The sequence below is a fragment of the Chrysemys picta genome, chromosome 2 (genome assembly GCF_011386835.1).
Source record: "Chrysemys picta bellii isolate R12L10 chromosome 2, ASM1138683v2, whole genome shotgun sequence".
In the NCBI taxonomy this organism is placed as follows: domain Eukaryota; kingdom Metazoa; phylum Chordata; order Testudines; family Emydidae; genus Chrysemys; species Chrysemys picta.
In genome coordinates, this window is record NC_088792.1 from 216,036,481 (window position 1) to 216,050,050 (window position 13,570).

Below are 13,570 nucleotides of genomic sequence, written 5' to 3' on the forward strand. Positions count from 1 at the left end.
CTGCTCAGCATAGGCCAGCAGCGGTAATTCCCCTATTACCCCTAGGTACTCCTACAATTGCCACATTATCTTGCATATTATTGCTGTATAGTGGACATCGCCTGTTCCCTCTCATCAGAGTTGAGAATTCTGAGATCTTAGCATCAATGTCCAGTCTATGCTCGGAATTAGCTTCAATTTCAGCCACCACAGTGCCAACCCCTAGTGCACAGAAGGTACCAATTCTGGGGGTTGTCTCTGCTAGTTTTTTCCTTGAGTTAACTTAGGACAAATATCTGCTTGCTGGGGCAACTATTTGGAGAGTGCTCCGATTAACCTTTACAAAAGGGCTCAAGTCAGTTACTCACCCAACGCCTGAGCACCGCCATACCCCTAGGGGTTTGCACCAATGCAGCTACAATAGAGGCTGAAATCAGAGCTAATTCCCCATTGAAAAGTACAATTGCTGCCCACTCCGCCCACTTTGCTTGACCCGGGGCAATGGACAAACCCATCGGGAAGGACAATGGTCTAGGAAAAGCCACACAGCAGAAAACAAAGGAGGGAGGGAGCTGCGGGCACCTCTGCTGCCAGGCTAGGCTGGGCTGACCCCCGTGCGAACGCCACGCAAGTCACTCCCACGGGACGCGGGGGCTGCTCGCCCCGGGCGTGAGAGGCGTTCGGGGCAAGCGGCGGGGCTGGCTGGGGGCTGAACCGGCCGGGCGCCCAGGGCCCCGGAACTGCTGTCACAGACTGGGCCCCTCCTTGGCCGACGCAAAGGGGAAGCTCAGGGCCTGACAGCGGCGGAGGGGCTCGAGCAAAGGGGTGGGAACGCGGGCGCGGCAGGGCTCGGGGCGGGCGCGGCAGGGCTCGGGGCGGGCTCCCGGGGGCTCTGGATAGCGGGGTGGTGGCGGGAAGGGGGCTGTCCCGCTAGGACCATCCAGCAGGCCACAGCGGGGCGGGGGAGCGCTTGTTGTTTCATAACAATCCCGCCGGGCCCAGCCGCAGGTAATCGCCATGGAAACCCGGCCCACCCCGCCCCGGGATAGCTGCTGCGGCTGAGAGACCCTGAAACACTGGAGCGGCGGCCCCGCCCAGGGGGCCCCCGCCAGGTACCGCGGGCCGCGCTCTCGGCCCCAGAGGGGGGAGGGCGCTTCCCGCTGCCATTCGGGCCCGGTAGAGAGACGGAAACAGACAGGGCCGGGGGGGGGACCGATCCTCTCGCTGCGACAGGGACCGGCCTGCCAGCCCCCTTCCCGCAGCCCCCTTTCCCCATTGGCCACCACCGCCTTCCTGCAGCTCTGGCCCTGGTTAGTAGGAGCACCCTCTGCCCCAGCTGCCTGCATCAGCGCCCCCTAGAAGTAAGCTGGCGAGGGACGCTGCCAACCAGAGGGCACGGGCCTGTTCCCCCACCAGCCCTTCATCCCCACAAGGGGGAAATCGGTTAAGACCTAAGTCTCCTTAAGTGAGTGATTTCCCCCCTTACTCCCACAGAGCGGTCAAGACTCACTGCCATGGCCGAGGAACCTGCCACTATTTGTTTCAATGAAGAGGATTTTTACTGTCCCGTGTGCCAGGAGGTGTTCAAAACGCCTGTGAGGACAGTAACCTGCCAACACGTGTAGGTATCTGTTGCCCCGACCTTCCCCTCTATGAGTGCTTGTCCTCTAGCCTCCTGAGAAGCTGTTATTCCTTTTGTCCCCCTCCTCCCCCCCCCCCCCCCCCCCCCCAGCTTTCCAACAACTTGGCCTGGGAGCAGCGTCTAGTGCAGTATGATACATACAGTAAAACTTTACAGACCTTTTTAAAGCTTTTTCATTCCACTGTGCTGATAATAAACCTCTATCCAATGCTGAATTTAGATTGTGTATGAGGTGTTTCAGAGCTTTTATCATCCTTATTTCATTTGTAATGAAAGAACAATCAGGTGAAAAATATTTTTTTTACATCCCTTGCTTGTATTACTAATGTTATGTTACATATTTAGAAGTGAAAGAATTTTACAAATCTTATTAAATGTGTACCTTTAATTTCTTATCCACTGGCTATTCTCTCAGATTGGAAAATGGAAAGAGTGTAATCACTTTCATTTTCTAGCTGTCATTCACAATGCTGCAAAAAGTGTATGTTACTTCTGAGAAATGTTTAATTACAAACTAGAAATTTGCCAAAAGCACCCCAAAAGTGTTCCTTTTAAAATCAACACAGACACTTAAAAGAATGCTGATTATATATGGAAGGTAAGGGGGACTGCACAAACCAACAAATTGGAATTTATGGGGGCAGTTGCGTGAGTGAAGGGCTGCAGTATTGGGCTATATTACAATTGGTCTAGAAATAAACATGAACATCTGATAATTTCCTCAATGTCACATGTTCAATATCTCATTAATGATCATTCAAGTTACACAACTCAAGTGTACTGGAATTAGAAACTACAATCTCTGTATACAATGAATTGCCAAACATCCCATAACTTGAGATCAGTGGTATGTTTCTATAATAACTTTACCTCTTTTGATCTGTATTGTTTTTATGAAGACTTATAGATACAGACTTCAGCCAGTGATCCTTATCCTGCAGAACTTCTTGCTGGTTCAAGGCCTGACTCTACTATTTTTATAATAAATAATAATATATCTACTCAACTATCCTTGGTGCTAAAGCAGAAAATATTGACCTACCCAACTTTTTTTTCCCCCTAATTTGTGTTTGTGTTAACTTTGAATTAGCTTCTGCAGGAAATGTTTCCTGACAGCAATCAGAGAAAGTGGAACGCATTGTCCTCTATGCCGTGGAACTGTGACTAAAAAAGAAAGATCATGTCCCAAAAGGGCTCTAGATGTTGAAAACAACATGAAGAAGCTTTCTGGGTGTTGTAGATGCTGTGAAAAACAGGTGGAGTAAACATAAGAGTTACTTATTACAAGTGAATAAACTTTCCTTCCTGGGGACCTGATCCTTCATGCTGCTATGTGTCATTAATGTCCAGTAGTTAAAGACTTGCAGCATTGAGCACCAAGTGAGGCAGGAGTGCATACACATGCATCTGAAGTAGAAGTTGGTCCTTAGCTATGAAACAAAGTTTGAAATCAGAGCAAAGTGGCTGCTGAAATAAAGTTGCTTTTCAAGAAAGATTTATTATTTTTTTTTTTTTGTAAAGTGCCAAACTGATAGTGCTCCGTAAGTTAGAATAACTGAGAGGAATGAATGAAAACTCTAAAACAGGCCAAGAGAACACGAATAACTATGACAATGAGAAATGGGGAACAACTAGAAAATAAACTAAAGAGCTCATAATGTGCTAGATTTTTTTAAAGTGCTCAAATTTGCAGCAGAAGAGCACAAAATTAAAAAATGCAAACAGCAATACAAATGTCAGTAAACACTACCATATTATTTAATCTCTCTGCTTTCCCTTTGGTAAAGAGATCACTAATGTTCAGAACACTATGGGTGGAATCCTGGCCCCCTTGAGGTCAATAGGAGTCTTGCTTAAATGGAGGCAGGATTTCATCCAATAGATTTTGTTTATGAAGCATTTGAATCCAAAAAGTCTTAATACTACCCTTCCTCACTCTTGGATCTCAGAGGATTGTGTGAGATCCTCCATGAGTACTGAGTTTGGTGCTTTGTTACTCATGATCTCTGTTTAAAATGAAATAAGGTGAGGGAATCATTTAAACGTTCAGGTTTATAAACTATAAAACCAAATGCCATTTACACTCAGTTGCAAACTGGTAGACTGGAAATAACAAAGTGGCTTACATGTGTCATTGAGCATACTAGCTGTGAAAGATAATGTGTTCTTAGAACCTTTGGACATGTTTCTATCTGTAGCTGTCCTGCTTTCACTTCTTTCTGTGAAGCTCTTCATTGTGCTCAAGGGAGCCAGTACTCTAGCTTGACAATAGGAATCCCTGAAAATGTTAGTTTGAGGTGTAACTGACTGCATAAATGGCAAGAGGGCTAGGATCGCAAAGTAATACATTATTGCTGAAGGGGAAGGGTGTATTTAAAACAAATGAATACCCCAGAGTGCCTTTTCCTTTTGTATCAAGAGTTGAATATAATGCCTAATACATTATTAAGTGTTCAGTGCATAGATGGAGTGGATACAGAATGTAGTTGTTAAAGTTGCATTAGAAGAGGAATTAGAATTTAATATATTGTTATACAGGGGTGTTCTGTTTTCCTTTCTTACATGCATTGTTTTATCAGAAGTACCGTCATTCTTTTCCCAGATGTTCTAGTTACACTGTAAAATCTAAATGGTTTGAAATTTCATTTACAGGTTAGGTTTTCTCGCATGAGACACCATTATAAAACATGTAAGAAGTATCAGGATGAATATGGTGTTCCTTCTATTGTTCCAAACTTTCAGATTTCCCAAGATTCAACAGGGAACAGGTAATTAATGTATTTCATGTATGACTCAGGGCACATTTTCTTTTTGTAAACAGTGTTGTCTAAGTTCTTGTGCTTCAAAAATGAATATTTCTCCAGAAACACCCTTTCGATCCTGTTTTTTATTCTTCAATCTGTGGCATTTAGAAAAGTGCTGTACAGCATGTTTTGGAATGACTTCCAGAAGCCTTCCCTAAAGGTTGTATAGTGTGAGAGTACCTCCGACTGTGGGGTTTTTTGTTTGTTTGTTTGTTTGTTTTTTGCCTTAACAGCAATTGAGTAAGTTGCTTTATAGGAGGTCTGATTGCTCTTAGGTTTAGAGAAGTTTTATTTTTCCCTTATTACTATTTAAATGGATAGATGGTCGCTTAGCCTCCTTGTTTCAAAATGTTGCTGTCTTCTGTTTAGGATTTTGTCTTCAGATTTGACTCATCTTGAGTTAATCTTCTTGAAAGTGAATAATAGCCCTTTGGCATCTTTACATGTTGGTTTATAAATTATATAACCAGATGCCATTTATCCTCTCTCAGTTGCAAGCCATAAGGCTAAAGAACCTGTTTTGTCAATACCGGAGTAAAAACAAAGCCAGGCATTCAAAATTCACATTTAGTTTAATAGATACTTACACATACTGTGTACTTTCGTTTATCACCATCTATTTTCAGTAGTTCGACCAGTTGGGGAAAAAAATCCATTTGAGTTTCAAATGAATCTATGGTAAAGAACGAGGAATATGTGGAAGTGGGCTCAAATGTGGGCATTTTCCATAACTATCATGCCATGCTGCTCTGAAGTGGTTGAGTTGGAAAAATATTCTGGAAGTTGTCATGTTACTGCACACCAAATTACACACTCAGAATTCCCATGTCTAACACTATAAGACATACATAGTCGAGCAATTTGGCTTGGCTTAGTTAAAGATACATGGTCAAAACCTGCATTTAAAGAAAGTAGCATTCTTGCAAATAACACACTGTATGAAGTACCTAGTGTGCACAAATTGCAGAAACTCATTTCTACAGTTTCAAATTATGGAGGATTAATGCCTTTAACTACTGTTGTAAAGTATCATCCTGAGCAAACAGCTGTCTAATTCCTTTTAGAAAACAGCCCCTGTCTTCTGTTTACACAGTCCATACTGCCATTGGAACTATTTGTCCTCTTCCCGTTCCCCTCCCTGCCCCAAAAATTCAGTCTTGCTGTTGAATGGATAAGCATATACTAAACACTATTTTCATACTAAATTACTTTACATTCTATTAAAGTTCATCACGCTAACCAAGTGAAAAATAACATCTTGATGGAAAAGAAAAGTTCTGAGCAGGGGTGATATTTAATTATTTGTCATGTTATATATGCTTACCATATGTTCTACCTATATGATCAGTTTACAATTAATGGGACTCCATGGATTTTTTTTTTAAATAGAAAAAAAACTATATTTTTGGTATCTAGGTATTCAAACACAAATTAAACTTGTATACTTTATCTAACATTTTATATAAAGTAATAGGAGTGATACATCTACATTTGATAACGGAGAGATGGCTAATCTTCAGACACTTCAGGGAGATGCAAGGTAGGCTTCTTCAATTCAATATTGTAAAAGTGATTAAGTTGTCCATATTTAGTTCTAGATATATTTCCAGTAGGGAGAAGACAATTCAAACTTCTTACGAGAGTCTGACAAACTTCTTTTAAATTTTTTTTTTAATCCTTGGATTCATGTACGTGCAAGTTTATCAATTAGAATCTGGTGTTCTTGTTGCTTCTTCTTACTTGAAGAATCTCCAGGATGCATTGTATGGCCTTAATAAAAAAGACAAAAGAATTGTCTAAACTCCCTAACGTAATGGAATACATATTGACACACAAATATACAGTTTTTCTTGAAATTTACAATTTAGCAAAGTGTCATCAGAATTCCTTTATTTTGACTACTAACAAAAAAGGCTATGACAACGTCAGCAGATGTTCTGTTATCTCCCTCTGATATCTCTTAAATTCTGTTTTAATAGATCCATATAATACTGTATAACTTCCATTTTCAGTGCACATCCCACATTCAAATGCCCCCTGTGTCAGGAAACCAACTTTACCCGGCAACACCTACTGGATCATTGTAACAATAGACACCTTTATCAGATAGTTCCTGTAGTAAGTATATATATTTTCAATGTAAGCATCTTAAACTCCCCTTATTTTAGTTATTTAGAGTAATAGTTTATTTCTCTGGGCTCTTACAGTTCCAAACAAGCATTATGCTCTAAGAAAAGAATTGCATTGATGACACTGTAGTTAAGTTGAAGAAGGGGTTTTCATTCAAAAACATTTCCCTATTAACTATAACTTTTCTTACTTCACTTCAGTCATAAGGCATTTGTTTTTTCTTTGTCATATTAGTTTCAGTTACTGTGTTGAGTTGAAATGTAAACTGTTTTGTTTTTTGAGCTTGATGCTTTTATTTTCTGGTCGCTTAACTAGAACTGCTGTTACTTATAGAAACATTGTCAATTTAAAAATCTTATTTGTCTTGTAACTTACTATTATTACATATGAAACCTAACATTTCTAAAACCAAAAGCTAAAGACGGAAAGATATTTTTATTTTACTCTGTGTAGTCAGTTTCACTGTTTCCTCTGTATAGTTTCCTCTTGCACCCTAGTTGTGTGCAAGACCAACACAAACATCAATGGAGCAGAAGGGAGAATAATTTTTTTAAAATACAGGAAATTTTTATTTAAAAAGCAACTTGGCAGGAGGACTTACAGGCAGATGTAGTAACAAATTCCTTTTAACCTCTTTTAAAAAACTTCAAGTTGACAGTCTCAAACGTTAGTCATATTATTCTGGAAAAGTGTAAATTGTGTAACATTCAAAATGTTTATGTAAAACTCTAGTACATTCACTTTTGAGGTGGATAAGTATCAGATGAACATTTTACATAGACTACACAATATAATGATGTCTTATTATTGGCTAATACTTTTTTTTTTTTTTTAATTTTTCAAATTTAGATTTGTCCAATTTGTGTGTCTCTTCCATGGGCAGATCCCAGTCAGGTTACTAGAAATCTTGTTAGCCATCTAAATCTAAGACACCAGTTTGACTATGGAGAATTTGTGGTAAGCATTTTTCCATTTTTCTTGCTCTTCAAAGAAATGGGAAACTTTTTTTTCTCTGAAGGAAAGTACTAAATTAGCCTCTGTGGCAGCAGAGCCCACAGAAGATTTGCAACTTTTACATGTTTCGCTGCTGTGGAACCTGCTACTTAGAAGTAGTTCTGCCACTTCTAAACTGTTGTCTACACTATAAACAGTAACTGCCATTGACATTGGGTATTGGCAACAGATGCTGCTAAATCATGCTGAACACCCATCTATAGGGTTACCATACGTCCGGATTTTCCCGGACATGTCCGGCTTTTTGGACTCCAAATCCCCGTCCGGGGGGAAATCCCAAAAAGCCGGACATGTCCGGGAAAATCGGACATGCGGTCGGTGGCTCCGGTGCCTGGCCGGGGGCTCGGGGGGCCTGGCTGGCGGTGCCGGGCCGGGGGCTCGGCCGGCGGTGCTCGGGGGGGCCCGGGGCCGGGCGGCTCGGCCGGCGGCTCGGGTGCCGGGCCGGGGGCTCGACCGGCGGTGCTCGGGGGGGCCCGGGGCCGGGCGGCTCGGCCGGCGGTGCTCGGGTGCCGGGTGCCGGGCCGGGGGCTCGGCCGGCGGTGCTCGGGGGGGCCGGGTGCCGGGCCGGGGGCTCGGCCGGCGGTGCTCGGGGGGGCCCGGGGCCGGGCGGCTCGGGTGCCGGGTCGGGTGCTGGGCCGGGGGCTCGGCCGGCGGTGCTCGGGGGGGCCCAGTGCCGGACCGGGCCGGGGGGCTCGGCCGGCGGCTCGGGTGCCGGGCCGGGTGCCAGCGGTGCTCGGGGGGGCCCGGGGCCGGGCCGGGCCGGGGGGGCTCGGCCGGCGGCTCGGGTGCCGGGCCGGGTGCCGGCGGTGCTCGGGGGGGCCGGGTGCCGGGCCGGGCCGGGGACTCGGGGGGCCCGGCCGGGGACTCGGGTGCCGGGTCGGGAGCTCGGCCGGCGGTGCCGGGCCGGGGGCTCGGGGGACGGGCTGGGGACCTGCGGTGCCGGGGGTGGGCCGCGCCTCCTCCCCCCCCCCCACACACACCCCCACCCTTACCTGCTTCAGGCTTCCCGCGACTCAAATGTTCGCGGGAAGCAGGGGAGGGGGCGGAGACTTTGGGGAGGGGGCGGGGTTGGGGCGGGAGCGGGGGCGGGGCTGGGGGCGGGGCTGGGGCCCCTTTAAAGTGTCCTCCTTTTGGAGGCACTAAATATGGTAACCCTACCCATCTAGTGTAGACAAGGTTGTTGCATAAAGCTAATTTCAGCCTTGCACAGCTGCCCAAGACTACCCCTATTCCCAAGGGAAGTGTGACAGACTCCAGACTGCCACCTTTATGGTGTCTGTTGCTTTGCCAACCAAAAGGGAACAATCAGAGGCCTTGGAAATACGGATTTAGGGTGCACCTTTGATGTTCTAGAGGTATATTGGCTGACTGAAAACCCTCTCATAAGAATTATATGGTAGAGAATCCCTCTCCCTAGCTAACTAGCCCACAATAAAATCAGGGAGAGGAGATTGATTGGGTTCATTCGGCTGAAGAGTTCTACTCCTCTGCTTTCATCTCTCTTTGGTATCTGTGTAAGATATAGTACTGAGTGTTTAGCCAACCTTCTTGATCAGGGTGGATTTGATTTAAATCAAATGGATTTAAATCAGGAAGTCAGGAAGACTCGATTTAATCACGGATTTCTACATAAAAGTGCATTCTTGTTGGTTGTTATAACCTTAATACATATTCTTCACAACTCAGAAATAGATGAGACCCAAACTGGGTCTCTTTTACGGTCTGCTGCTGTTATAGGTTTTCCCTTCTAGTGAGAGAATGGTATGGTAGATCTCAAATCAATGAAGGCTACACTCAGAAAGACCCCAAGACTCCTGGAATACGCTGCTCAAGTAGTTTCACTTTTGTTTCTACTGTTTGTCCCTCCCTTCTCACATTTATCTCCAGACTTCTTCTCCTTATCCAGATCTATTCCGCCCACAACAAACTTCTATTCATTGAACTTTTTGAAACTTTGCACTTTTAGTGAGACGTAAGGGACTGACTCTGTGTACACAAATTTACAGAGGGACAATAGGGTTGAGGTCTTGTTATTTCTCACCTCTATATATTATTTATTATTTAAAAACATTTTTGCTGTTAAGCAACATGTTATCTCTGGAGACACAGTCCACAGTTTGAGAAGTGCAAAAGTAAGCATCTCTGATGGTTGCTTCTAGACTGAGCACTGAGTCCCATTGGGAAGATAGAAAGATTAACCTAAATAATCTATACAGAAGCCCCTGGAACCCCATAAGATTGGGTCCCTAATCCATGAACTATTGGAACTCATTTACAAAACTTTTCTTAAACATTACATGAATATACTGTCTCATACTATAGAATTAGAATTTATAATCCCTATTCCATGATGAGCTATCTTTGAGCTATAATGTATCTTAATTAAAACTTAATTAAAAATATTTACATAGGTTTTTTCCTCAAAAAGCATTTTATCAAAAAAATCCAATTTAAATAAAAAAAAAACAGATTTTTTTTGTTTTGTTTAAATTCATTGATTTTTATCCACCCTTGATGCATATATTGTAACACAAGAGATTCTCTAGGTGCCATTTATAATACTATATGTGGGCAACAAATAATACAAAGAACCGGATGGAGTTGAACAGTTTGATAAGAGTGTACAGCATTTCTCAGTTTTTGATCAAATGTCTTATTGTTTTTAGAATCTTCAGCTTGATGAAGAAACCCAGTACCAAAATGCTGTTGAAGAATCTTGTCACGTGACTATTTAAAGTGTAGGTCCTCTGCATCTTACTGCACTCTGAGGGAAAAGCTACATGAATCCAATCAGTAATCTGAAATGTATATTAATAAAAAGGGAATTCAGTATCTGTTTTTTTAGGTTAAATAACTTTTCCAAGAACAAGAGTTTTTAAAATGCTTTTTGATTAGACAAAAATGGAGTAAATTTTACTACTAGATTTTTTTTTAATTCTGCATAATTGATCGTACAGCTATTGGAAAGGTGTTAAGTCATTTTACTGAGTAGAGTTCTGTTACTTTAAGTAGGGACCTTGGTGGAGCTATTCACTGGTGTCTTTTGATTTCTGTGTACATTTTCATGGTTTTGTTGATCTTGCAGTTATATTTTTGTTAATGCCAAATTCGGGGCGGAGGGTGGGAATCAGATGCAAAGATGCTGTATTGCACTTTGCTTTTTATAGTCAGGGTTTCATTTGCAAAATTATATCCTCGGGAGAATATTTGTGTGTAACTTTTGTTTAAAGCTGAAGTGATATTTTTACTACCATAATTTCTAATAATAAAAGTGAGAATGGCCAATTTGGAAAGTTGAAATAGTTGTTTTCAATAGTGCAGCATTTTAAAGCAGATTGGTTTCACTTACATCACTAAGAAGGAGTGCTATATCATGGCCTGAGGGAAATTATTTCTGTTTTGTTATTTCTCTGGTGTATCACTAAAATAGGACATTTTGCTTCCTGGGCGGAGAGGCTATGAGCTCTTCCCACACACCCTGCAAACTGGTGGGGAGAGGAAGTGCTTTGTGTCACTTGACAGTGTGCCTTGTGAATGATTTAAAGATAACATGCAAAGGAAAAAAAGTGTGTCTTTTTGATAAAAAGGCCAGAGTGTTTTGCCTTTATACATTATTTTTCTTGTTAGTTACATTAGAAATCCAGGTTGTGTCTACCATGAAAAACAGGGAAGACATTAAACTTGAAAACTGGTAGGATTAGGACATAATTGGTATCAAGGCATTGATATATGTTTTGTCAGTCATTGTTTAAAATTTTAACATGTGTTGTAAACCTGAATAAGCAGTTGAGAGGAAAAAAAATCTTGCTAAGAAGATTCACTACCTCCATATCTTACGCTAAGGGCTGCGAAAGTTCCTATTCTAGTTCTCCCTTCCTGCAAGATGACGTCCAACAAAAACAGGGAAGGCAAGACTTGATATTCCCACAATTTTAAAAACACAAACTTTTATTTTTAAGTTTGGACCTTTATAAATAAGAACCAAAAAGCCCTATTTTGTTCCTTTGCATGTCCCTTAAGAAATGGCTTTATCAGATGTATGGAGAATTCCCAAGCCTGGGAGAAATAGGATGTTTCCAAATACTGTAGTCAATTGGGACACAATGTTTTCCCCCTAACACATATTCCTAACTGTCATTATTGTACATCGGTGTTGTGTACATAAAAACGAGAATATCCAATAATTTTGCTGTGCAGTTAGTGATCTGACTAATGGTATTGTCTAAGCACAAGCAACAGTACAAATGGCATTCAGGTGCCTAACTCATTTGTGCCTTTGGAAAACCTCCCCTTAAAAGGTATGTGATGCTATTTCCAAACGAAGTAATCTGGAGAATGCAATGCATTTTCCTTAAGTGCTTCATATTCCAGATCTATCCAGACTGGAATGTATGTAAAGAACAGAATCTACAGTGTAAGGATTTTCAAAGTTGAAACCTAATTCTGTGGTCCATTCATGGAGGGGGAGGGAGAGGGCAGTATATAGAGCTATAATGCGGATATATAATAATTATTTGAAATGTTTATTCTCTATTTGAAAGTGTAAACAGATAGTATACTATCTCTCCTGCTGGCTTAAATTGCCAAAAAATGTAGAGGAATAGGCTATTTCACAGATCCCCTAAAGTTCTAGCCTAATTACAATATCTTAAAATGTGAGGGAGGGGAGTTAAATTTCAAGGTATTCCGCTGCTAAAAAGTTTGTAATTTTTAAAAAAAATAAAAGTTCAGAACATGCTAACTCTTCTACTGTGAACACTTCTTACAGAATTTTTTTATTTTTCAAAGTTCAGTTATGAATACATTTGTTCTCAGAGTCAACAAAATACTAATATAGTGGAGATGGCAATAAATGCCTAGAGCCAATACAGATTATTTTGAATCATTCTGAGATCAACACCTGATTGACTCTGAACAAGCCATTTCAGCTACCTGAACATGTCTTGAGAACTCTAGTTTAAATTACTTATGTTTTAAAACACTAACTCAGAGACACAAATCCTTCTACTGTTACAGCAATAATTAATAATTCACATTTGATGTGATTGTTGAAATAAAATTTTAGTAGAGTTTAAATGTTTTGAGACTTGAATTCATATTTTAAAAATAACATCCTTTTGCAGTATGTTACAAGGAATTTAATCTTGGAACAGTAATTTTCATTTATTGCATTCTATTTTGTGTATTTAAATGCAGTATGCAAATCCTTAATGCCTGGGATGTTTTCCCTATTTTGCATATGGTAAACTGTATATTGGCAAATCTTCCTTGTTTAAGTTTTTATATTTTTACTATGGTGAGACATCCTCCAACTACATTTTTTAGATAACTGATGAATGACAAGAAAATAAGCAGTTTGGTCAGATATTATACTGCCGTTGTCATTCTCTTTCCCTCTCTGCATCTCAAATGTACCCATGAGGAGGCTGTATATTGGTAATGGGTGATGATTGCAGTAAAATGTGCAAATTTTATTGGAAGTGTGCGGTTGAGAAACCCTTTTATTAACACATTCTAATGTACTGATGTTGAAGACAGGTGTCTGATGCTTGAATTGTACCTTCTTGGTTTTCTATTAAAACACTTTATTTTCTCTGTGTCTTCACTCTCTAACACGGAGGATCTTGTCATAAGGCTGGGAATAAGAACCAGTTCCCTTGACTCTACTTCATCCTTTGAGATTCTAATTCAGGAACTCTATACCTACTTCTGGTGGCATCACATTTAAATGATGATAAATATTTAAGCATGCACATTACTAATAACCTGTCCTGTGAGCTAATTGGTTTGACTGTATGATCCGTTCTGAGCAGGTCACTATTGATATAGTGATAGAGGCCTTACGTTCTTCATTCAACTTTGGGGTTAGAAGCACAAGACGTTTGGGCAGTGCAGAGAGGTACATGCTTCCAAGTCTATTTGCAGATTCAACTACAGCTGTCCCCTGGGTCATCACCGGGAAAAGCAGAATGTATTAAAGGGAGGGTTGGAGTTGCCTTGC

General features: G+C 41.5%; 1 protein-coding gene across 10 annotated transcripts; it reads left to right on the forward strand.

Annotated features, from left to right (window-relative positions):
* The first annotated feature begins 465 nt into the window (after positions 1-465).
* On the forward strand, positions 466-13,162 carry RNF138 (ring finger protein 138). 10 transcript variants are annotated; one of them, XM_008168574.4, is made up of 8 exons: positions 466-606; positions 1,474-1,600; positions 2,712-2,877; positions 4,274-4,389; positions 5,894-5,965; positions 6,438-6,543; positions 7,405-7,512; positions 10,236-13,162. In XM_008168574.4, exons 2-8 carry the CDS (start codon positions 1,494-1,496, stop codon positions 10,302-10,304), a joined length of 744 nt encoding a protein of 247 aa, XP_008166796.4. In that variant the 5' UTR covers positions 466-606; positions 1,474-1,493; the 3' UTR covers positions 10,305-13,162. The 10 variants fall into 10 exon arrangements, with proteins under 10 accessions (XP_008166796.4, XP_065441507.1, XP_005280033.1 ...); XM_065585435.1 differs by having other exon boundaries at positions 493-648; XM_005279976.5 differs by having other exon boundaries at positions 513-804.
* Positions 13,163-13,570: the final 408 nt, after the last annotated feature.

Bases quoted from the DNA above. Each gene is read 5' to 3' on its own strand.
- RNF138 (XM_008168574.4), top strand. From the start codon at position 1,494: ATGGCCGAGGAACCTGCCACTATTTGTTTCAATGAAGAGGATTTTTAC. The intron at 5,966-6,437 runs GTAGGCTTCTTC...TTCCATTTTCAG, and splicing joins ACACTTCAGGGAGATGCAAG to TGCACATCCCACATTCAAAT. The intron at 7,513-10,235 runs GTAAGCATTTTT...TATTGTTTTTAG, and splicing joins TTGACTATGGAGAATTTGTG to AATCTTCAGCTTGATGAAGA.